This window comes from Phyllobates terribilis, unplaced genomic scaffold (assembly GCF_046119375.1).
Source record: "Phyllobates terribilis strain yellow unplaced genomic scaffold, ASM4611937v1 Scaffold_1__5_contigs__length_1240528914, whole genome shotgun sequence".
NCBI lineage: Eukaryota > Metazoa > Chordata > Amphibia > Anura > Dendrobatidae > Phyllobates > Phyllobates terribilis.
The window spans coordinates 24,669,307-24,696,362 of NW_027362761.1; the positions used below are offsets into that span (position 1 = coordinate 24,669,307).

Sequence of the window (27,056 nt, forward strand, 5' to 3'; positions counted from 1 at the left end):
GTTAAGGTGCATTCCTGGCCTTCAGACATACCACTGCTTTTCTGCATGAATATTATTACCATGGTCCCAAAAACTCACAACATTCAGTACAGACTTCTTAAAATCAAAGCCCTGTAAGACTCATGCTTTACTGTTGTACAGAGCCCGCTGGGTATCTGGATTTTACTGTAGTTTTCTGAAGCTGACCAGAGACTCTGGGAGGTTTAGCAGCATAGGACAGGTAGGGCCTCTGGGATATAAGGAACACCATCAGTGGTGGCATATACAATATGGCTTTTGTGGCCAAGCTGTGCCATCAACGTCACTCTCCAAAGTCTTGTAAACATATAGTAGGGTAGTAGATGAATGAAATTGTGACGCATACACACTTATCACGCCATAGCACAGGCATCTGCTAGCGGTGGATGTAAAACCACAGCTATAGAGGACCAGGAGATGAGAATAATGAAATGGCAGCTTACAAAGAAAAGACAGTAAGGCTATGTGCCCACGTTGCGTTTTTTAAGCGTTTCTGCAGCGGTAAAAACGCTGCAGAAACGCTTAAAAAACGCATGGTAGAAGGCCTGCCATGTTCCCCAATGATAATCCACATGTGCTGTGCACATGCTGCGGAAATTTCCGCTGCGGATTATCATTGTGGAAAAAAACGCAGCACTACCAATTATTTTGCGGAAGTGCTGCGTTTTCGCCGCCATTGACTTGCATTGGAACGCATGGATTACACATTACTGTATATGTAGATGCGGAATCCATGCATTCCAATGTGCTGATGGTACCCAGGTCTAGAGAAGAGGAGACTCTCCTCCGGATCTGGGTACCATAGAAAACTGTAAAGAAAAAAAAGAATAAAATAAAAGATAAATATATACTTACCTTCTGGCGGCCCGCGCTGCGCTCCTCCTCTCATGCCGGCAGTTCGCGATGGACTGAAGGACCTGCGCTGACGTCAGAGTCATGTGACGGGTCACGCGATGCTGACGTCGGCAGGTCCTTCAGTGTAACGCAATCTGCCGGCAGCCGGGATGGTGAAGCAAGACTGCGGGGGCCATCGAAAGGTAAGCATAGATTTATTTTTTTATTTTTTGACATTCTCTCGGATCACACTATATAAAGCAATGCCGGTAGCATGGATTTATATAGTGTGACCAAGTTGTCAAGCACTTTCCAAGTGATGCTAAAATCTCTAGGAAAGCTCTTGACAACCCGCATGCGGAAATGGATGTGAAGAACGCTTCATATCAGCAAGTCCCTGGCAGGAAAACGCATGTACAATCCGCATGTACAATCCACATGCGTTTTTTTCTGCCAGGGAGATGCAGAAACGCTCAGGAAAAATCCGGAGCATTTCTGCATCTTGGGCACATAGACTTACAGCAAATATTTAGTGCGGCTTAAATACACGGTTTTTACATTATTTCCTTCATCAAAGTTATTGAAAAAAAACTAAAAATAAATACTGTAGGACTACACTAATCGTATAGGAGGTCGGCCAGTCCTGAATGCAGCACCTAACTTATATCCGGGAAAATCTAGGTTTGTTTGGAAAGTTACTGTTGACATTCAGGTCTGCTCATCAAGCCCAAGTCAGGGGTCTACACATGGCCAGTTTAGGTTCACACACACCATACTCGAAGGTTGCACAACATGTTACGGCTTCCCTCAAAAACCCAATTAACAGGAATCTGACAGAAACTCCAACAGAACCCAGACAAAGTCATTGGCAATTTTGAGGCTAAGGCCACGTTCACACGTTCAGTATTTTACATCAGTATTTGTAAGCCAAAACCAGGAGTGGGTGATAGAAACACGTCACCACTTCTGGATTTATTATACTTTTCCTCTGATTGTTCCTCACCTGATTTTGGCTTACAAATACTGATTTAAAATACTGACCAAATACTGAACGTGTGAACGTGACCTAACTGAGTCACTTTGGACTTCGTCCCATCTTTGTCCTAGCATTGGTCGTCATTTCGAGATTTGCATTGACGATTTATCATAAATGCATATATTACAATGGAAGGATCCTCTGTAATGGGGAAATTGTAATGTAATGTCAAGTTCCAATATAGTATAGTAATCACTGGAATCTCGACCCAAGACTGAAAAAATCCCAAGGTAGGCAGCACACCTAGATATTTCCCAATCAAGTGTATGGGCATCAGTGCTCATTTTAGGTAATTTGGCTGCTCCGGCAATAGATTTGGGTGCATCTTGTACAGGAGCAGCCAAATTACCTAAAATGAGCACTGATTGACGACGTAGCAAGTCCATCTGTTTGGTAACATGTTAGTAACATGTTGCAATTATTGAGAGGGGTCACATGAAAAAAAGGGTATGTGCACACGATCTATACAGGCAGCGCTTAGAATGCAGCATACTTTATGCTGCGTCCAAAGCACTGCGTGATATTGAACGCAGGTGAATTCGCATGTGTTCATTGAACACATTGTAGTGATATAATTTCTCTTGCGACTAGAATAGCGACCCCACAAGAGAAATTGATATGCTGCAGTCTGGAAAGACTAGCCGCATGTCCGTGGGTGATCTGCAGGTGCAAGGAGACGCATAGTGGACATGGGATTTCTACAAATAATAATCTTTATTTTTATATAGTGCCAACATATTCCTCAGCGCTTTACATACATTATTATTGTTGTCCCCATTGGGGCTCACAATCTACATTCCCTATCAGTATGTCTTTGGAGTGTGGGAGGAAACCGGAGGAAATCCACACAAACACAGGGAGAACACATAAACTCCTTGCAGATGTTGTCCTTGGTGGGATTTGAACCCAGGACCCCAGCACTGCAAGGCTGCAGTGCTAACCACTAAGCCACGGTGCTGCACATCCCATCCACTAAGATGTAACAGCTGACTGCTGTGGGCTTGACGCTGCATAACACGCAGCATCAAACCCGCAGCGGTTCCTGACCTTGGGAACATATCCTTACATTATTGTTGGCAGCAAATCTCTTTCACACGACAGAAAGGGATGTGCTGGCAACAATGGTTGTATAAAAATATAGGGAGACAACAACAAACAAGCTTTTTTCAATCTTATCGTTTCATTGCAGGGCTGGTTTACATCATGCACTGAAAGAGTACGTATGATCATTCAGTTCTTCTAAAAAAAAAACGTTAGGCACATTTTTCCTCCCTATGCCAGCTCAAGACTAGCATACTTTACAACACACTAAAATGCTACATTGCATCACTAATAAATCTGGCATTTAAAGGGGTTTTCACCACAGACAAAATACAGTATAATTAGGGATGGGCAGACCCGTGGAAGTCTGGGTCCGTCGGGTTCAGCCTAACTTTATTAGAAAGTTCAGTTCGGGTACCCAAACTTGATCCTGAACCCCAATCAAGTGAATAGTGTGCCCGAACATCTGGCGTTTCCCACACAGTCATCTGTGTGACAGCGTGGGAAACACTGGCTCTGACTGGCGGTAACCTTACTGAAGTCACTGCCAGTCAGAGCCGCTGTTTATTACGTTTCCCACACAGAGGAAAGCATGTGAGCCTGCTGTGACAAGGTTACTGCCAGTCAAGCTCCAGCTGATGACTACTACTGTCATCAGCGTCTCCTGCTCTTGCTGATAGCAGCGAGAGCAGGAGACGCTGATGAGAGTATTCATCAGCTGGCGCCTCTGCATAGCGGTAGCTTTACTGCTATCCACAGGAAAGTCTCGCTCTCTAAAGATTCTCAGAGCGAGGCTCAATAGGGTTACTCGCGGTTAGCAGCAGGCAGGAGCGTGAGAATTTCCGTGCCTGCCGCTGACAGGAAGTGAACTATGAAGTCTCATTCTGAGAACTTTCACACAATAAGACTCCATAGGATTCAATAGGCATCGTGGGACATTTCACTATTAAAAGTACTGTTGGAACTTCCTGGATTTATTTTTGAAGGGGGTTGTCCAGTCAAAACCGATAAGTCTGCAGTCACTCGTTTTTTTTCAAACAATAGTGTGCTGGCGAATCACAGCCAAGCCAATACTTAGCATGGCAGTGATGGAGCCGGAAGTGCCCACACCGGAAAAGCTTTCAACAAGCTTTGTTCTGGCTGCCGAACCAGCACAGTAACATGGACTTCCGGGAGAACTCACACTAGATGTCTGGTATAGACTCTGAACTTTACAGTTCAGGTTCGCCCATCACTAATTATAATCAATAGATCTTGGAATAATAAATTCCACAATTGGAACCTATGTTGAGATAATCCTATAAATGTGTCCCTGCTATGTCTTTTGTAATAAGTGCAGCTCCAGTCTCCTGTGACATCCTGTTTGAGACTCCTCTCAAATGAAACGTCACAGGAAGGGAGGTAAAAAAAAAATCATATTTAGGGATTAGCTAGATAGGGACAAGGGTAGGGTAAGCAAATGAAAAAAGTGATGAGGGTGTAAAAGGTAGATATTTAAAACGAACATTATAGATGCAGGACCACAACTTTAAACCTTAAATAAATGTGTGGCACGTCATGTGTGTGCCCCCCTTAAGGCTCAACTTGAGAATTTAGATTAGTAAATCTGCCCCACTGTGCGTAGAGAACCTATATGATATTTACCATTGGGAAAATATCAGCCTGCTGTATTTTTAGCAACCAAAAACACCACTAAAAGTACAGTGTGTGAATTCAATAAGTAAATAGGAGTTTAATAATAAAAAAAAAAATTAAAAAACTGATTCAGTCTGTGATCATGTGTTTATGTAGTTTTAATAAAAATTACATGAGATATGGTAATTTCCCTGCTCTCTCTAGAAAAAATATGCAAGAAAACAAAAAAAAAAATAGACAATGAGGGCATCATAAAAAAGCTGAAGTATACTGGAGCTGGTGATCAGATGATAGCTGCAGGTTTCTGATGACAAGAATTAAGTAGGGAACCAGTTTGTCGCTGACCAGAAGTGACTTGTGAGGCTTTTGTGACTCGCTGTACTCCATACACCCCACAGCTCAGTTCCAGGGAGTTAACACATACACAAACTCATCGACCTTTGTAGGAGTCCAATTTTCAAACATCTCAAACTAAAACATTAAACCACAAGAGGTCATAAATCAAAAGGTGTTAATTGATACCTCTCCCTAATCCGTTAATGCTAAAACAGCATGACCCCCAACTGCAGATTTGCAGTTAATCTTTTTTTTTTCTTTTTCTAATATTTTACCAAGCTTTTCCCCTTCTTCTTAACAGCACAGTGAATGTGCATTTTCCTACTGTTTGTTGACAGCAGGGAACAGAAGAACTTTGGACTTCAAGCTGCGATGAACTTTACTTGTTTTTTTGGGCACTTTCCCCTTGTTAAATTAAAGTAATAATAGCTCAAAACACAAGGAACTGGTCATTCCTTTAAATCTATAGCTGTCTCAAAAGATAAAACATGATAAGCTATATGCAAAGACTACCGTAAGTAAAAAAAAAATATATATATATATATATGTCAGGAGGTGGGGAATATATAAGAAAAAGTGGTCTGTTATTTAAGTTGAAGTGTTGTAAGTAGGAAAAAATTGGGCAAGTGTAAGGATCAAAATGACCAAGTCAGGGTATGTGCCCACGTAGCGTTTTACAAGCGTATTTGATGTGGAATTTCCGCAGCGGAAAAGCTTGTAAAACGCTTGTTTTTCCGCACCCCATGGTCCCCAATGAGAATCCGCAAGTTCTATGCCCATGCTGCGGATTTTTTCGCAGCGCTTTTGATGCGCACAAAAATCCGCAGCATGTCAATTAATTTTGCGCTTCCACATGTGGAATTGCCTTAGTCCAATGCAATAAAAAACGCAAGGCAATTCCGCATGTCGAAAACGCGTGATAAACGCTTGCGAAATTCCGCATGCGTTTTTCCGGGAAAGGACATGCGGAAATGAAGCGCAAATTTTCTGCTTCATTTCCGTAACGTGGGCACATAGCCTTACAATGGCAAGAAAACTTGACCAGAGCAATTCAAAAGCTGCAGGTCTTGTGGGATATTTCCAGAATTCTGCGGTTAGTACCTACCAAAAGCGGTTCAATGAAGTACAACCATTGATCTGGCAACACAGTCATGGGTGGCCAAGGCTTACTGATGCCCATTGGGGTAAAATTAGGCCCACCGGAGATAAAGCAGTACAAATTGCTGAAAAAGTGAATGCTGGCTATGAATGGTGGCAATGTCTTATTCTATAGCTGGTGTACACTTCCATTAATTCTAGGTCTTTTTTTATACCAGGTATAGGTTAACCAGTTTTTTTTTGCAAAAAAAAAAAAAAGAAAGAAAATCCAGATGTAGCACAGACCAAAAACACATTTCTAACTCCGGAAAAGATCATTAAAGGGGTTGTCCGTTTTAAAATGTTATTATACTATCCAGGGCTGTGGAGTCGGAGTGGTGGAGTCAGAGTCAGTCTCCATTTTGGTGGAGTCGGTATAAAATGGACCAACTCCAACCAGGGCTGTGACTGCGTGACTCCGACCCCCTCATACATGGCTCATGTTTAAGTGATAAATTTACTGTAGCACAGATTCATTTCAGATAAAAGTCTAGACCCTTAGATCAGGAATAGGACAGACATTTAAAGGACATTTCATAACTTTCCCAAATTCTTAAGAAAAATATTCCCCATAAACTGCATTGAACTACTGTACCCAATTTATTATATATTGTTGGAGTCGGTCCATTTTATACCGACTCCGATTCCACAGCCCTGACTCCAACTCCTAAAATATATAATAAATTGGGTACAGTAGTTCAATGCAGAGAAGAACATAAGAATAACTACAAGTTAAACTTATCAATGACCCCCATGTGAAAGCAGTATTATGACCTCAGCCACAGAAGTATTTAACCGTATGCCTATGCAATTTGGATGCATACCTTAAACTTTTTTTGGGAGGAAAAAAAAACAAAAATGTATTTTTCTTTTATATTTCAATTTCAAAGTGTAGAAGACTTTTCAATAGAGTCGAACACAACACTGGCTTGTCATATATGGCTAATGACAGCCTTTGGACACATTAACAGTATACATTGGGAGAATGCTAAAGTATGTAGGCTTACCATAGAGCCCAAACACCCTATGAAAGATCTAGCTCACAATAGTCTCAGACCAAGACAAAGTTGATCTTCTAGTTAATTTTACACATTTTCAAAAACGTGCAAACTGTTACTTCTGTGGAAATGTGCCATAGGGTAGATGATAACTTTTCAATCAGTAGGGGTTTTACCATTAAGACCCCACGCAACACCCAAATAGGGGTCTTCAGTACCTTGGTTGACTGGAACACTAGTGCTCATGCTCAACTCCTGCCCTGTTAATTCTCTACTGTTAAATAGGTTTCCCAAAGATAGAGTGCTGTTCGGACAAAGTACCTGCTCTGGTGCTCGGTCTCAGCAGTTGGAACTGTGAATATATGATAGCTACATAAAAGGTGATAAGTTAGTGTTGCGTGAAGGCGTTATCCAAACACGCTCAAGTCCTAACCAAGTATCAGAAGGTGTGCTCGGAAAATGTGTTTGCGTCGCCGCGACTAATTAGAACCTCGATACATGCAGAGATTGCCTGACAAACAGGCAATCCCTGCATGTGTTGCAGCTAACAGCCGCGAGACATGCAACCACGGCGATGTGAACATATTTTCAGAGCATGCCAAGCTAGGACTCGAGCGTGCTCGGATAACGCCTTATCCGAGCACGTTCGCGCAACACTGGTAGCAATACATAGCCATATACCATGTGCATATTTTTAGTATTTGCAGCAGATTTTTCTGCTGCAAAAAAACAGGTGTTGGAAGGAAAACTACTGCTATATACTCACAGTTTTGCATGCATTTCTTCCCCTATTCATTTGAAAGGGTATGTGCACACGATGCAGAAAATTTCTGCATCATTTCTGCATCTCCCTGGCAGAAAAACGCATGCGGATTGTACATGGGGATTGTACATGCGTTTTTCCTGCGGAATACATGCGGATTCACATGCGTTTCCGCATGCGGGTTGTCAAGCACTTTCCAAGCGATTTTAGCATCACCTTGAAAGTGCTTGACAACTAGTTCACACTATATAAATCCATGCAACCGGCATGGATTTATATAGTGTGACCGTATAAGAATGTTTAAAAATAAAAAAATAAAGCTATACCCTCCGATGGCCAGGCGTGTGCGGCCGCGTTCGTTCCTGGCTTGTTCCTGGCTGCCGGAATATCGCGAGACACTGCGCTGAAGGGCCTGCGGTCACATGACTGTGACGTCACCGAAGGTCCTTCAGTCTTGCACGCGAGCAGAGGGAAGGAGACCGGGGGCCGTCAGAAGGTGAATATATCTTTATTTTTTATTTTATTCTTGTTTTTACAGCTTTTTAATGGTACCTGGGTGTGGAGGAGAGTCTCCTCTCCTCCACACCCGGGTACCATCCGCACATTAGAACGCATCAATAACGCAAGTACAGATGCAGTCTTGCGGAATTGGCGCGTTCTAATGCAAGTCAATGGCGGCGAAAACGCCGCGTTTCCGCAAAATTAATGGACATGCTGAGGATTTTTGAGCGCAGCATAAACGCTGCGGAAAAATCCGCATCATGGGCACAGCACATGCGGATTATCATTGGGGAACATTGTTGCTCTTCTACCATGTGTTTTTAATGCGTTTCCGCAGCTGCAGAAACGCTGCGGAAACGCATAAAAAACGCATCGTGTGCACACAGCCTAAATGTTCTGGGTTTTTACTTTTTATTTTTAGCTTTAAACACAGGAATTGTATAGTGCACGGCAGAATACTACAATTATTAGTTCCAGACAATCGTTTTTCTAGTTGAACCCCTTTCTGACGTGGGGCATATTAATACGTATCTGTGCCCTGGGCCAGATACGTATTAATACACCCTGGCGATTATGCCCGCACAGAGGCTGTGCAGACGCGATCGCCGCCAGGTGTCAGCTGTGACAATGTGCAAGGAGCGGTGGCGCACCGCTCCTGGCACATTAACCCCCGAAATGCTGCGATTGAAGTCGATCACAGCTTTCCGGGAGCAAGGGGAGGTAAGCGCCGCTTACTTATCACTTCTCCGGCGTCCCATGCTGTCTGTGCCGCGTCCCGATGGTTGTCATGGTGACCCTATGTCATCATGATGACATCCGGGTCACCAGACAGCAGGAAGTTGCTTTGATCATGCGTAGTACACGATCAAATTAACTTCTGCCTGTGAAGCTGACAGCCTGGATAGCATAGAGATGCTGCTGCATCTCTGTGCTATACAGGTGATCAGACTGCAAAAAGTGAAAGTCAAAGTAAAAAAAAAAAAAAAAAAGTATCAGAAAGTGAAAATTGTAAAAATTAAAAAAAAAAATATATATATATATGAAAATAATCCAAAAAAATATACGGTACCCATAAATAAATATTCTTAAAAAAAACCAAAACACTAAAAGTACTCATATTTGGTGTCACCGCATCCAGAACGACCTGACCTGTATAACTGTCCCACTAGTTAACCCCTTTAGTGAACGCGGTAAAAAACAAACAAACAAAAAAAAACGATGCTTTATCATGATACCGCCAAACAAACAATGGAATAAAACGTGATAAAAAAGACGGATGTAAAAAAAAAAAAAAAAAAAAAATGGTACCGCTGAAAACATCTTGTCCTGCAAAAAACAGGCCATCAGCTGAAAAATAAAAAAGTTATAGCTCTCAGAATAAAGCGATAGAAAAAATATTTTTTTCTAGAAAATAGTTAACTGTGTAAAAGAGCCAAAAAACCAAACAAAAAAAAAACTATATAAATGTGGTACCGCTGTACACATACTGACCCGAAGAATAAAGCTACCTTATCAATTTTACCACACGCGGAACGGCATAAAAAAATAAAATAAAAAAAAACACAATTCCAGAATTGCTGTTTTTTGTTTATTCTGCCTCTCAAAAATCGGAATAGAAAGCGATCAAAAAATGTCACGTGCCCGAAAATGGTACCAATAAAACGTCCAAAGAATAAAGTAATCTAATCACTTATACCACACGGGGAACGGCGTAAAAATTAAATGCTAGGGTTGTGCTAAGGTTAGGGTTAGCATTTTTTCAAAAGTAAAGTAAAGAAAAAAAAATAAATGACGACAATATGGCGACTAGTGTTGAGTGCAAGTGCTCGCTACTTGGGTTTGCATCGTGTGCTCGGGTATGCACCGAGTATAGCGGGTGCTCGAGTGACATGCTCGAGTCTCCGCCCCATATCTTTCGCGGCTGTTATAATGTCTAATGGGTGTCTAATAACCGTAAAACATGCGGGAGGGGACTCAAGCACCCATGATACATGGTGCATACCCGAGTACCTGATGCAAACAAGTAGTGAACACTTGTGCTCAAGACTAATGACAACTTATTCAATATGATGACCTAATGTTATCAAATTCTGTGTTGTACCTCTGGGTTCAAAATGTTCACTATACCCCTTGATAAAATCCTTGAAGAGTCTAGTTTCCAAAACGGGGTCGCTTGTGGGGGGTTTCCACTATTTAGACACATCAGGGGCTCCCCTAACGCGACATGGCATCCGCTCTCAATTCCAGCCAATTTTGCGTTCAAAAAGTCACACAGTTCTCCTTCCCCTTCTGAACTCTGCCGTGCGCCGAAACACTGCATCTTCCCCACATATGGGGTATTGGCGTACTCAGGAGAAATTACACAAAAAAATTTGGGTTCCATTTTTTCTTGTTACCCTTGCTAAAATAAAAAAAATTGGGTCTAAGGTAACATTTTTGTGAAGAAAAGTTAAATGTTCATTGTTTTAATCCACATTCCAAAAATTCCTGTGAAGCACCTGAAGGGTTAATAAACTTCTTGAATGTGGTTTTGAGCACCTTGAGGGGTGCAGTTTTTAGAATGGTGTCACTTTTGGGTATTTTCTGTCATAAAGGCCCCTCAAAGTCACTTCAAATAAGATGTAGTCCCTAAAAAAATGGTTTTGTAAATTTTGTTGTTAAAATGAGAAATCTCTGATCAACTTTTAGCCCTTATAGCTCACTAATAAAAAAAAAAAAAATTTGGTTACAAAATTGTGCTGATGTAAAGTAGATATGTGGGAAATGTTATTTATTAACTATTTTGTATAAGATATCTCTCTAATTTAAGGGCATAAAAATTAAAATTTTGAAAATTGAGACATTTTTGCCAAATTTCCATTTTTTTCACAAAGAAACACAACTCATATCGAAGAAATTTTACCACTATCATGAAGTACAATATGTCACAAAAAAACAATCTCATAATCAGGGGAATCTGTTGAAGCGTTCCAGAGTAATTACCTCAAAGTGACAGTGGTCAGAATTGTAAAAACTGGCCTGGTCATTAACGTGCAACTCATGGGGGTAAAGGGGTTAAACATAATCTAACTCAGCACAGATTGATAGTCATTATGGGTTGTGTGACATTGCTTGAAACTAGTGTCCAGACAACCTAAACATCAGTCCCGCCAGGATACATAACAGTATAGATCAGGGGTTCCCTACCTATGGCTCGCGGGTCCATGTTGTGTAGCTCATGGCTATCTGCCAGCTTAGTGTGCTAGCACTAGGTTTAGGGTACGTGCACACGATTGGTATTTGCTGCGGATTGGACACAGTGCACTTGTGCTGCGTCCAATCCGCCAGATGTTACAGCATAGTGGTTGGCATTTGTACAAATCCCATGTCCACTATGCGTCTCTGCACACCTGCGGACACTGACATGTGGCGCGTCTTTCCAGACCGCAGCATGTCAATTTCTCCTGCGGGTCCACATGTAGGCTTTCCCCATAGACCTAATCTCTAAGGGGAAAGTCTGCATGTGGAAAAAAAAAATATATGGTGCTGCTCATTAGCATATTGAGCGGAAGCTGCTGGCGGCTTCCCTGTAGCGTCGGGGCCGCAGGCGGTGAGACACCATGTGCACATACCCCAAAGAGAATGTGTCTGGTTGGTGACTTTTTTTTTAGTTGCTCCACACAGAAGAGCAAATCTGGAAGTGTATATACTGGTGTGGAGGGGGAGTAAATATAGTATCATCCGATCTAAGGTTTACTGACAGTTAGGGCTCGAGCAGACGACCATTTTAATCAAACGAGTGCTAGCCGTGGTTTTGATGGATAGCACTTGCACCCACGTTATACTATGGGGCCGTGCACATGCCAATAGCAGCATGCATGATTTGCCTCTGAGAATCGAATAGCACTCGACATTCATTTCTATGGGTTCATGGGAAAGGGTGGGGGAGAGCATATCAGACATCTGAGTGCGGTCCAATTTTCAAGAACTGACAGAATTGAGAAGATGGAGAGACAAAATAGTTTCTCCATCTCCGAGAAAATCGGATCTCACTCTGATCAGTGTGATTAGCATAATCGGACTGATTTGGTCAGAACGAAAAAGAGCATTTGTCTTTACCTGCCCTTAAGCCAAGTGCGCACGTTGAGTATTTGATCAGTTTTTTATATCAGCATGTGTAAGCCAAAATCAGGAGTGGAACAATCAGAGGAAAAGTGTAATAGAAACACCTCACCACTTCTGTATTTATCACTCACTCCTGGTTTTGGCTTACACATACTGAGGTCAAATACGGAACATGGCCTTAGAGGGATTGCTTGACGTTGGGTGCAATAGTGTGGTGAACGTGCTGATTCAAGAATACAGAAAGGGGGTAAAGTGGGAACTCTTGGATGAAATCATACTGCCTATAAAGCCTCATTCACACGTCAGTATTTGGCATCAGCATTTGTATGCCAAAATCAGGATCAAAACTTACAGAGAAAAACTATAATTGAAACGCTGACAACTGTTCTGTGTTTTGGAGACACTCATAGTTTTGGCATACGAATACTGATTAAAAATACTGATGTGTGTGAATAAAGCCTAAGGAAGTGGAGCACAAGGTTTTGGTATACTTTCTGTGGGGAAGCTTTGTCATTATATTGGGACTGTGGGGCTCTTGGTATCATTCACTATAGTGTAAGTGGGAGGGGTCCCGTTGAATGTAGACCATCGCGATTTTTCTGACTTAAATGTGGCTCTCGAGGTAAGAAAAGTCAGAGACCACAGGTATAGATAATAGCACACATGCTTATGATACAGCTGATTATATACAAGTTCAGTACTTGGTCAGTTTTTCCTAATCCCATAGATTGTCCACATTCTCCATAGTTTACGGTGCTTTTTATATGTCGATTCTGTGTGCCATCTTTTAAAGGAACCGATCTACTCTGCTCATATAAACAAACAGGTCACCAGTGCTCGGAGAGATGCATTTAATCCTACAAGGGATTAAGATCATATGGCATCAGTCCAGCAATCTCACAGGCTTGCCACTATGGGTTTTTCTATGTGATGGCAAGTTCCTATTCAAAATTTTGTCTGGTTGCTGTAGCAGTCTGCCATATAGCTCAGTGATAGGTCACCACAGCAGTTGACAGTGACAATATGTCAGGTGACAGCGATGTTTCAAATGTCACATGCAGCAGCCCTACCCTTTATAATAGAAACTGAGCTACTAGCATCTGAATGTGCGCTCCTGGTATGTCTGACTAGGAGAAATAGTAAGACTGCTTTAACACATATCAATGTATTTCTATCAATAAAAAGCAGTAAATACTTTGCACCAGTTTATTTTTATTTTTGCCAAATAATTTGCTTTTAACCCCTTCACCCCCCGAGCCTGTTTTCACCTTCCTGACCAGGCCAGTTTTTACAATTCTGACCACTGTCACTTTATGAGGTAATTACTCTGGAACGCTTCAACGGTTCCCAGTGATTCTGAGAATGTTTTTTCGTGACATATTGTACTTCATGACAGTGGGAACATTTGTTCGATATCACTTGCGTTAATTTGTGGAAAAAAAAAATGGAAATTTGGCAAAAATTTGAAAATTTCACAATTTTAAAAGACAAATTTTTATGCCCTTAAACCAGAGAGTTATGTCACACAAAATAGTTAATAAATAACATTTACCACAACAGCACAATTTTTGAAACATAATTTTTTTTTTATAGGAAGTTATAAAGGGTTAAAAGTTGACCAGCGATTTCTCATTTTTTTCAACAAAATTTACAAAACCATTTTTTTTATTTTTTTAGGGACCACAACACATTTAAAGTCACTTTGAGAGGTCTATATGACAGAAAATACCCAAAAGTGACACCATTCTAAAAACTGCACCCCTCAAGGTGCTCAAAATTACATTCCTGGAGGGTTAATAAACTTGTTTTTCACAGGAACTGAAGCAATGTGGAAAGAAAAAATGATTATTTACCGTTTTTTCACAAAAATTTTACTTTAGACCCAAATTTTTTTATTTTCACAAGGCTAACAAGAGAAAATAGACCCCAAAATTTGTTGTACAATTTCTCCTGAGCACGCTGATATCCCATATGTGGGAGAAAACTACTTTTTGGGTGATTGACATAATGTCACGATTGGAGAGCCCCTGATGTGCCTAAACAGTGGAAACCCCCCACAAGTGACCCCATTTTGGAATTGATCTAAAAAGTGAATTTTAAAATGTAGTGGCATACACTAATGTAGTGTACACTGCATTAGGTTGGCATACGCGAGTTGTGCAATTCAGAAATTAATTTTAGTAGTCCATGGATGTGTGGCACAGCTTAAAGCATTCTTTTATACACAGGCCAGGTTTGTCGGGGCAGGTGTCGCATTGATAAGTGGTGTCCTTTTCAGGGCTGTGGAGTCGGAGTGGTGGAGTTGGAGCCATTTTTATGGAGACTGTATAAAATGGACCAACTAAAATATATAATAAATTGGGTACAGTAATTCAATGCAGTTTGTGGGGAATATTTTTTTCATAAGAATTTGGGAAAGTTATGAAATGTCCTATAAATGTCTGTCCTATTCCTGATCTAAGGGTCTAGACTTTTAGCTGAGATGAATCTGAGCTACAGTAAATTTATCACTTAAAAATGAGCCATGTATGAGGGAGTCGGAGGTTTGGCTTACCAACTCCACAGCCCTGGTCCTTGCGTATCCCCCTTCTATAAACACACTCGGCACCTCTTTTGCGACCTTCCTTTCTTTGTGGTTTGAGGGACCTCACCGGGAAAATGTTCGCCTGGTACGATACGTGCACATTCAGTTCCAGAAGTAATGGCGCTCGCTCCTTCCTGATCTCCAAAGATTAGGGCCTTGATTACTACCTCCTGTAACTGAAGACATGTTCCGGACTGGCCTGCACACCATGATAGCACGTAAGCGTTGTTCATTGCCATCTGTACGATGTGCAAGGTCAGCTTCTTGTACCAGAGCTTGGCTTTTCTCATGGCACTGTACAGCTGGAGGACTTGATCAGAGATCAACTCCCATGTTCTTGTTGTACCCCAGAACACAGTCTGGTTTGGTGACCTATGTCCTTCATACAGTAGTGGGGTGCTGCCATCACCATCTATAGTGGTCAAGGAAAGGACATTCCTCTTGTCCTTCTACTTGACCACCAGCATGTTGTTGCTACATTGGGCTCTGCTATCTCCCTCTCTGAGCAGCTGCCGAATTAGCGTCTTAGGGAGGCCTCTCTGATTTTTGCGGACAGTACAGCATGCTGTGGTAGCTCGTGCAGAGAGGGACTTGAAGAGTGTGATGCTGGTATAAAAGTTATCTACATAGAGGTGATAACCTTGATCCAACAGTGGGTGCACTAAATCCCACACAATTTTCCAACTCACTCACAGGACAGGGGGACATTCAGGGGGTTCAATCCAGGTGTTCTTCCCTTCATAAACTCTAAACCTGTGTGTGTACCCTGAGGTACTCTTGCACAGCTAGTACAGTCATGGCCAAAAGTTTTGAGAATGACACCAAAATTATATTTTCACATGATCTGCTGGCCTCTGGTTTTTATTAGTGTTTGTCTGATGTTTATATCACATACAGAAATATAATTGCAATCATTATGAGTACCAATAGGTTATATTGACAGTTAGAATGAGTTAATGCAGCAAGTCAATATTTGCAGTGTTGCCCCTTCTTCTTCAAGACCTCTGTAATTCTCCATGGCATGCTCTCAATCAACTTTTGGACCAAATTCTGACTGATAGCAGTCCATTCTTGCATAATCAATGCTTGCATTTTGCCAGAATTTGTTGGTTTTTATTTGTCCACCCGTCTCTTGATGATTGACCACAAGTTCTCAATGGGATTAAGATCTGGGGAGTTTCCAGGCCATGGACCCAAAATCTCTATGTTTTGTTCCATGAGCCATTTAGTTATCACCTTTGCTTTATGGCAAGATGCTCCATCATGCTGGAAAAGGCATTGTTGGGCGCCAAACTGCTCTTGGACGGTTGGGAGAAGTTGCTCTTGGAGGACATTCTGGTACCATTCTTTATTCATGGCTGTGTTTTTAGTCAAGACTGTGAGTGAGCCGATTCCCTTGGCTGAGAAGCAACCCCACACATGAATGGTTTCAGGATGCTTTACAGTTGGCATGAGACAAGACTGGTGGTAGCGCTCACCTCTTCTTCTCCGAATAAGCTGTTTTCCAGATGTCCCAAACAATCGAAAAGGGGATTCATCAGAGAAAATGACTTTGCCCCAGTCCTCAGCAGTCCACTCCCTGTACCTTTTGCAGAATATCAGTCGGTCCCTGATGTTTTTTCTGGAGAGAAGTGGCTTCTTTGCTGCCCTCCTTGAAACCAGCCCTTGCTCAAAGAGTCTCCGCCTCACAGTGCGTGCAGAAGCACTCACACCAGCCTGCTGCCATTCCTGAGCAAGCTCGGCACTGCTGGTAGTCCGATCCCGCAGCTGAAACAGTTTTAAGATACAGTCCTGGCGTTTGCTGGTCTTTCTTGGGCGCCCTGGAGCCTTTTTGACAACAATGGAAGCTCTCTCCTTGAAGTTCTTGATGATGCAATAGATTGTTGACTGAGGTGCAATCTTTGTAGCTGCGATACTCTTCCCTGTTAGGCCATTTTTGTGCAGTGCAATGATGGCTGCACGTGTTTCTTTAGAGATAACCATGGTTAACTGAAGAGAAACAATGATACCAAGAACCAGCCTCCTTTTAAAGTGTCCAGTGATGTCATTCTTACTTAATCATGACTGATTGATCGCCAGCCCTGTCCTCATCAACACCCACACCTGTGTTAATGGATCAATCACTAAAACGATGTTAGCTGCTCCTTTTAAGGCAGGACTGCAATGATGTTGAAATGTGTTTTGGGGGTTAAAGTTCATTTTCTGGGCAAATATTGACTTCGCAAGTACAGTAATTGCTGTTAAGCTGATCACTCTTTGACATTCAGGAGTATATGCAAATTGCCATTACAAAAAATGAAGCAGTAAACTTTGGAAAAATTACTATTTGTCTCATTCTCAATACTTTTGGCCATGACTGTAGAGTTTAATTCCGTACATGGCCCTCTTACTGGGCAGGTATTGCGGAAACATGAGCCTCCCCTTCAAGTGTATTAGAGACTCATCCACGCAGATGTCCCTTTGGGAAACGTACACCTCAAACTTGTTGCTGAAGTGATCAATGACCGGCCAAACTTTGAAAAGTCAGTCAAAGGTGGGGTCTCGGGGAGGACATCTCCATGTGGAATACTGGACTGTTGTATAAAACATCAACACTTCAATAATGCTGAAGTTTTGGCTTCTTCACTCATCCCATGTGAAGGACCAGGTCCCAAAACGTTATCACTTCTACTGCGTCTACAGGGGTCCAGTTAGAAAATGATGAAGGGTAGTTTTGTGCCAAAAAATGCTGGGAGTACAAATTTGTCTGGGTCACCATGAGGTTTACAAAATCCTTAGAGAAAAATAGTTTGAAAAAGTCTTTCTGTGAGGCTGGTGGTGTCAAATTTGATTCCCGATTGCGCCACAAAATCAGGAATCTGTGGTTCATAATCTTGGAGGGGGTGGGGAAGTACATGCGGGGTCGGTAACGGTGGGCGCTGGTTCATTTTCTGTCCTGGGGAGTCTTCATGGTGGTTTAGTATCAGAGGCGAAGAAGGAAAAATGAAGGAAGGTGGAATATACCCTCAGTGTCAGAGTCAAGGCGTATTCTTCCTAGGGCAGTGGAGTCGGTAAGCCAAACCTCCGACTCCTCAATTTCTATGACACCAACTCCCTCATACATGGCTCATATTTAAGTGATAAATTTACTGTAACACAGATTAATCTCAGCGAAAAGTCTAGACCCTTAGATCAGGAATAAGACATTTCATAACTTTACCAAATTCTTGTGGAAAAATATTCCCCACAAACTGAATTGAACTACTGTACCCGATTTATTATATATTTTAGAAGTTGGAATCGGTCCATTTTATATCGACTCCACCAAAATGGGCTCTGACTCCACCTCCACAGCCCTGATGCTTACTCTGCTGAATACAGCAATTAGGACATCTTTTCACGTATGTGGCGTTTGTGTGTACCAAATTTTATTTGGATGTCTGTGTGAGTGTTGGTGTAAATTTTTTTTTTATTTTTTTTATTTATTTATTTAGAAGAAAAAAAAAAGAAAAAAGAATCTAAACAGAAGAAAAAAAGAAAAATATAAAAATTTGGTAAAATAAAAAACAAACTTACTAAACGGACGTCATTCAAAAAAAATAAATAATTACTGAGCGTCCGCAACTGACACTAACCCTGACTACACGCCGATTACAACAGTTTCCTATTAACTAAATTATTTTTTTTTTTTTATTATTTTTTCACACAGAAAAAAAAAAAAGAAAACAATTTGGAGAACAATCAATAATGTATGTCACCGACCAGTGCTCGACTGCTAGTGTAGTGTACAAAGCAGTCATCAAAGCAAAAGGTGGCTACTTTGAAGAACATAGAATATAAGACATATTTTCAGTTGTTTCACACTTTTTTGTTAAGTATATAATTCCACATGTGTTAATTCATGGTTTTGATGCCTTCAGTGTGAATGTACAATTTTCATAGTCATGAAAATACAGAAAAATCTTTAAATGAGGTGTGTCCAAACTTTTGGTCTGTACTGTATATACTGTATATATGCAGGAACAAAAAAAGTTTCTGGAAAACAGTGAGCACGGATGCTGATCAGCGCTCAGCGGCTGCAGTACACACAAAAAAAAAAAAACTGCCAAAAAATTGGGTGATCAGGTACTGATCAGCGCTCGGCGGCAGAAGGGGAAAAAAAGGGGGATTGGGGTGGATTAGGAAAGATCAGGAATATTTTTTTCAACAGCAGCACCAGCAGAAGCGCTGGCACAGACTTTAAGAAGTCAGTGGCACCACAATGCCCAGCACAGCGCGACAGAACAGATGTATGACCACCCTGCACACATCCAAAGCTAGAATGAGGAAGTGCAGTGCGGTCAAGCTGAGGTCAGATCGCCTCTGTGCACTCTGATTGGCGAGATGGGCGTCATAGTCCAATCACACCGATTAGATCTGGCCCTGGTGACGCAGTCGTTGTTAGGCTAAAGCACCGATCATTGCCTGAAACACTGATGTCCCGCCTATTGCATTGCCTGAAACACTGATTGGCTGTTCAGAATTGAGCAGCCAATCACAGCGATTGTAGTTGCAAGGGCTGGGGAGGGGGAAGGAGCGGTGCCACCCACCGGGACAACGACTCCCAATGCCCTGCTGCAAGATTCAGAAGGCACCTTAATGCGATCACTGCGAATGTGGTGCCGCATTAAAGATAGGACGTGAAGGGATTAAAGAATTTTTTTTTATTAATATAACAGTTTTTACAACCTTCCTTTTTAATGGAGGTTCTCCAATACTCAGATAACCCCTTCTCAATCAGTATGTTTCGATGCAGTTCCAGTAGTGTCAGCACTGGCTCTCCCAGGGATCACGTGAAATCGTTATGTCACGCAATCAGCGGTTAAGTCACTGTGCCCTCCTTCAGACCCAATTGACACCCAGAGGAAGCAATTGCTGTAACTGCTCTCATATCCACTCGATGTCAGATTTGTCTGAAGGAGATTGGTGGCAGGGAGAGCCAATGCCGATACATCTGAAATAGCACAGGCACTGCAGTGGAGTATAAGGCTTATGTGCCCACGTTGCGGAACTGAAGCATATTTTTTACGCTTCTCCCTGGCGGGAAAATCGCATGAGGATTTTACATGCGGTTTTCCCGCCAGGTAGAAGCGTTTGTGAGGCGTCTTTGCAGCGTCTTTGCATGCATTTCCGCATGGGGGTTATCAAGCACTTCTCCAAGTGATTTAAGCATCACTTGGAAAAGTGCTTGACAACTTGTTCACAGTATATAAAATCCATGCAACCGGCATGGATTTATATAGTGTGACCAAGTAATAGTTAAAAAAAAAGAATCAGAATGGTAAAAAATAAAGTTTATACTCACCTTCCGATGCATTCTCTGCCCCGTCCGGAGTCTTGAGCTGCTCACGCTGTGGTGTGCAGGACCTGCGGTGACGTCATTGAGTCATGTGATGGGTCACATGACTCAATGACGTGGCAGGTCCTTCACACAACAGCGCGACGGAGGGAAAACATCAGAAGATAAGTATAAACTTTATTTTATTCTTTTTTTTTTTTTTTACAGGTTCTTTGGTACCCAGGTCTGGATGAGAGTCTCCTCTCATCCAGACTTGGGTACCATCCGCACATTGATTCCACATGCGGAAACGCAAAATTAATGAACATGCTGCGGATTTTTGACCGCAACATATACGCTGCGGAAAAATCTGCAGCATGGGCATTGACATTGCGGAATGCCATTGGGGACCATGGGGTGCGGATATACATGCGTTTTACAAGTGTTTACGCTGCGGAAATTCCGCAGCATATACGCTTGTAATACGCAACGTGGGCACGCAGCCTAAGGGTAGAGTCAGACTGCCGTATAAATAGTAGGATTGAAATGCAGTGTACGGACTGGCTGGCAGCTCTCCCGACCCAAGCGTGACAGCTTCATGTATCTCTATGCAGCTGTCACGCTCGGCTCGGGAGAGCTGCCAACCAGTAGATGCACCACATTTCAATCACACTCTGATCTATACGGCAGTGGACAACCCCTTTAAAAAGTTAATTTTTTTTAAATATTGGTAATTTGCTGGTAAATATCATTTTAATCATATAAGGCGGGCTTACGGTAACAGCGGCTACAGGGAGAAAACGCAACTGCTCGCCTCCAAATTATCAGGGCGATGTAGGGGGCTGGTACAGTCTCCACTCACTACACTTCCGGTAAACCTAAAGGGGTCCTATAAGTATTGGGAGTTATACAGGAATCACAAAGCCAACAAGGAAACAACCAAATTTTTTTTAATATATATATATATATATATATATATATATATATATATTTATTTTTTTTTTATTTATTGATGCAAGCTTACAACAAAACAATACGTGAACACAGAAAATCAACAGCGCTTCCGGTAAGTTGGCTACACAGGATTTAAACGCCATTTACAGGCAGACAGGTCCACAGGTAAATAAGGTTTCTGGAGATGACAGGTTCCTTTTAAAGCAGAACTGTCACCAGACAATATAGACCGCATACATTCTTAAATGGATCCTATGGACTTGATGATCCTGATGTATGGTACTTACTTTGCATGCAACTGTCAGAAAGGCTGAATATTTACCTCCCTAATCTCAAAATGAGCAATTAATAAGTGCAGACAGAAATCTACTTCGAAATCTGGTTACAGATCTTCTTTGATTTCCTGCTATTATGAACAGATAACTTACTATAAACTTAGGCTGGCATCACGCATGTAATTTTAGGGGAAAATTCTGAAACCAAAGCCTGGAGTGGAAAAAAACATCAAGAAGATTTTTGTATATCTACTTCTGGCTTTGGCCCAAAAAGCTGCAAGAAAAAGTGCATGTGTGATTCCAGCCTTACACAAGTTACAGAAATTATAAGGCAATGAAGAAACAATTGCCTCAATAACATTGGTCTCATATGACAATGTGTTGAAATAATTTATCAACAAGTTGGGAAATCATCTGTGCAGATATCTGCTATATTTGTTGTTTGTACACGGCTGTTGGCAGGGTTTGGAGCGCATGAACACCAATCACTCATGGAATTTTCTGACTCTGTCCATGCCCTGGACATACACAAAGATTTTTTTTATTTTAAGCAAATGATGACTTTAGTACAGGGGTGGGCAATAAATTTTCCCAAGGAGCCACATGAGAGACTGTTGTGGAGGCCGAATGAATAGGCTGAAATTATTTGTGCTCAATATTAATTATAATTATTTTGTATTAATATTAGTTTTATCACTTAATATTGAGCAATATTAAGTATGCAGACATCCCCCTTACATACCGTACGAGACACCCGCGTGACATCCCCCCCTTACATACCGTACGAGACACCCGCGCGACATCCCCCCCCTTACATACCGTGCGAGACACCCGCGCGCCATCCCCCCCTTGCATACCGTGCGCGACACCCGCGCGCCATCCCCCCTTGCATACCGTGCGCGACACCCGCGCGCCATCCCCCCTTGCATACCGTGCGCGACACCCGCGCGCCATCCCCCCTTGCATACCGTGCGCGACACCCGCGCGCCATCCCCCCTTGCATACCGTGCGCGACATCCTCCCTTGCATACCGTGCGCGACATCCTCCCTTGCATACCGTGCGCGACATCCCCCCACTGCATACCGTACGAGACACCCGCGCGACATCCCCCCCACTGCATACCGTACGAGACACCCGCGCGACATCCCCCCCACTGCATACCGTACGAGACACCCGCGCGACATCCCCCCCACTGCATACCGTACGAGACACCCGCGCGACATCCCCCCCACTGCATACCGTGCGAGACATCCCCCCCACTGCATACCGTGCGAGACACCCGCGCGACATCCCCCCACTGCATACCGTGCGAGACACCCGCGCGACATCCCCCCACTGCATACCGTGCGCGACATCCCCCCACTGCATACCGTGCGAGACACCCGCGCGACATCCCCCCACTGCATACCGTGCGAGACACCCGCGCGACATCCTCCCTTGCATACCGTGCGAGACACCCGCGCGACATCCTCCCTTGCATACCGTGCGAGACACCCGCGCGACATCCTCCCTTGCATACCGTGCGAGACACCCGCGCGACATCCTCCCTTGCATACCGTGCGAGACACCCGCGCGACATCCTCCCTTGCATACCGTGCGAGACACCCGCGCGACATCCTCCCTTGCATACCGTGCGAGACATCCTCCCTTGCATACCGTGCGCGACATCCTCCCTTGCATACCGTGCGAGACACCCGCGCGACATCCTCCCTTGCATACCGTGCGAGACACCCGCGCGACATCCTCCCTTGCATACCGTGCGAGACACCCGCGCGACATCCTCCCTTGCATACCGTGCGAGACACCCGCGCGACATCCTCCCTTGCATACCGTGCGAGACACCCGCGCGACATCCTCCCTTGCATACCGTGCGAGACACCCGCGCGACATCCTCCCTTGCATACCGTGCGAGACACCCGCGCGACATCCTCCCTTGCATACCGTGCGAGACACCCGCGCGACATCCTCCCTTGCATACCGTGCGCGACATCCTCCCTTGCATACCGTGCGCGACATCCTCCCTTGCATACCGTGCGAGACACCCGCGCGACATCCTCCCTTGCATACCGTGCGAGACACCCGCGCGACATCCTCCCTTGCATACCGTGCGAGACACCCGCGCGACATCCTCCCTTGCATACCGTGCGAGACACCCGCGCGACATCCTCCCTTGCATACCGTGCGAGACACCCGCGCGACATCCTCCCTTGCATACCGTGCGAGACACCCGCGCGACATCCTCCCTTGCATACCGTGCGAGACACCCGCGCGACATCCTCCCTTGCATACCGTGCGAGACACCCGCGCGACATCCTCCCTTGCATACCGTGCGAGACACCCGCGCGACATCCTCCCTTGCATACCGTGCGAGACACCCGCGCGACATCCTCCCTTGCATACCGTGCGAGACACCCGCGCGACATCCTCCCTTGCATACCGTGCGAGACACCCGCGCGACATCCTCCCTTGCATACCGTGCGAGACACCCGCGCGACATCCTCCCTTGCATACCGTGCGAGACACCCGCGCGACATCCCCCCCACTGCATACCGTGCGCGACATCCTCCCTTGCATACCGTGCGCGACATCCTCCCTTGCATACCGTGCGAGACACCCGCGCGCCATCCCCCCTTGCATACCGTGCGCGACACCCGCGCGCCATCCCCCCTTGCATACCGTGCGCGACACCCGCGCGCCATCCCCCCTTGCATACCGTGCGCGACATCCTCCCTTGCATACCGTGCGCGACATCCTCCCTTGCATACCGTGCGCGACATCCTCCCTTGCATACCGTGCGCGACATCCCCCCACTGCATACCGTACGAGACACCCGCGCGACATCCCCCCACTGCATACCGTACGAGACACCCGCGCGACATCCCCCCACTGCATACCGTACGAGACACCCGCGCGACATCCCCCCACTGCATACCGTACGAGACACCCGCGCGACATCCCCCCACTGCATACCGTACGAGACACCCGCGCGACATCCCCCCACTGCATACCGTACGAGACACCCGCGCGACATCCCCCCCACTACATACCCGCGTGACATCCCCCTTACATACCGTACGAGACACCCGCATGACATCCCCCTTACATACCGTACGAGACACCCGCATGACATCCCCCTTACATACCGTACGAGACACCCGCATGACATCCCCCTTACATACCGTACGAGACACCCGCATGACATCCCCCTTACATACCGTACGAGACACCCGCATGACATCCCCCTTACATACCATATGATTCCCACAGTCCCCTGTATACAATGTGAGCACCCACATAGCCTGTATATACAGTATGAGCCCTCACACAGCCCCCTGATTACAGTATGAGCCCCCACCTGGCCTCCTATAGGCTATATGAGCCCCACACCGGCTCATTTTATCAACTACTGGCCTTCGTCACATTGGCGGCGACACGCACGACTACGGGGCTGGCGGCGACAGAGCTCCGTTACCGATTGGGAAGCCATGTCAGTCACGCACATAGCGCAATGTAAACATTAACGAGGCCAGGAGCGTAAACAAGCTGTGGCCGTCCGCAGTGATAGTGTCAGGGGCGGCGGCGGCGGCGGCAGCAGCAGCAGAAGCAGCGTCCCTCCCCGGCAGCAGCAGCAGCAGTAGCAGTGTCCCTCCCCGGCAGCAGCAGTAGCAGTGTCCCTCCCCGGCAGCAGCAGCGTCCCTCCCCGGCAGCAGCAGCAGCAGTAGCAGTGTCCCTCCCCGGCAGCAGCAGCAGTAGCAGTGTCCCTCCCCGGCAGCAGCAGTAGCAGTAGCAGTGTCCCTCCCCGGCAGCAGCAGTGTCCCTCCCCGGCAGCAGCAGCAGCAGTAGCAGTAGCAGTGTCCCTCCCCGGCAGCAGCAGTAGCAGTAGCAGTGTCCCTCCCCGGCAGCAGCAGCAGCAGCAGTAGCAGTGTCCCTCCCCGGCAGCAGCAGTGTCCCTCCCCGGCAGCAGCAGTGTCCCTCCCCGGCAGCAGCAGCGTCGACCCCTCCCCCGCTGTTTACCATCTCGACCGAAACTAGCAGCGCGGCCTGGTGCCGAGCACCTCACACGCAGCCTCCATTTTGGCCGCGCCGCCTCCTATGCTGATACCTCAGCGAGGCTTTGTATGCGAGGCCGTGGTGTGCGGAGTATAGGCCAGGCCTGAGCGACATAAAAGCTCAGAGCAAGAGCAATTGTGTAAGGCTCGGCCATTACTCTACCACACGAGCCGTGTAGAAACCCCGCCATACCATACGCTTCCAGAACAGTATACAGCACATGACAGCTCACAGCGTACTCACTTTTTCCACTGCTTTGACCGCAAAGAATCAGAATGAAGGTGAAGAGTGCCAAGAGAGTGGAGCAGCTTGGTCTCCTTGGAGCGGGGTTATTATTGGGGTGCCCCACACCCCCCATGACATCCTGTCCCATGCCAAGCCTTCTCCCTGCGTGCAGCTCGGGTCCTCCCGCAGACGGGTCGTGTCCTCCAGCGATCACTGTGCGCCCTGATAATGGCTCCAGCAGCGGCCCTATGTTACAATGCGGTTCTCCGCATGATGTGGCAGCATGACTATAGTGGGGACCTGTCCCCAGATCCTCGGCTTATAGCCGATCACTCACGGTCTTTTATTTCCTTCCAGAAAAATACAGGATTTTTTTTTTGTTTGTTTTTAATCCAAAAAAATATGGCGGAAAAATAACTTCCTGGAGCAGGAATGAGAAATGCAGCTTTTTATTAGTATTCGTCTCCCAGGCTGAAATTGTCAGAGGGTCAACAATGCGGGGGCTGCGTGTGAATTCTTAGCTGGGCCTGGTGCGCTCCGGCAGCGTCTCCGGCCGGGAGGAGGCAGCCGGGACGCTCCACACTGGGCTCCGGCAAGGTGGCCTCGCCCGACGGCAGCAAACGCCACAAAATGCGCCCTGGCGAGGAAATTGTCTCACAAGCCAGACATGTATTACTAGTTCTTGCGAAGTCTCTCACCCCCTTTCCGACCAGTATCCAACCAGTAAACAAGAGCTGTTAGTCAGCTGGGAGAGGAGGGGAGCTGGTGGAACATGTGGCGTGGAGCCGCCCCTGCTGGAATGGCTCCTGGCCTCGGCTACATCACCACTTGCTTCCTTATTCTGCACTTTCTTATTTGCAGCTTTTTCTTTTTTTTTTACAGGTTTAATAACGATCGGAGAAAAATCACATTGATAAAATAGTCAACTTGAATAGTAATTACACCAGCGCTCCTCCTTCTAGACTACTAATGGCACTGCTATATTCTTCTGCACACACGCGTATTAGTGAACTATTCACTATACAGAGAAATCTCTGCGCTAGTTGTACGTCAGTGACAACCGCTTAACAGGCGATGCCGTGCACGGACGACAACTAGAAGGGTAAACAATTGTTACCAACAATACGCCAGTGCAAAAGGCAACCAACGCAAGTCTCTCCAGCTGGGCCCAAACGGGTTCTGGGCATCAGAACTGGTATCAAAGTGGACAGATGACCAATTTCCACAGATTTGAATAAGTAACTGGTGTTTTAATAGGGTTAAATGAC

The 27,056-nt window shown here is 45.0% G+C and overlaps 1 protein-coding gene across 1 annotated transcript in view; it reads right to left on the reverse strand.

The window, feature by feature from the left end:
* The window catches only part of INSR (insulin receptor), a 145,682-nt gene extending 119,135 nt beyond the window's left edge, over positions 1–26,547 (reverse strand). The window contains exon 1 of the mRNA XM_073659848.1: positions 25,807–26,547. Coding sequence (XP_073515949.1) covers positions 25,807–25,936 — 130 coding nt within the window. The 5' untranslated portion in view covers positions 25,937–26,547. The remainder of the gene's footprint in view (positions 1–25,806) is intronic.
* Positions 26,548–27,056: the final 509 nt, after the last annotated feature.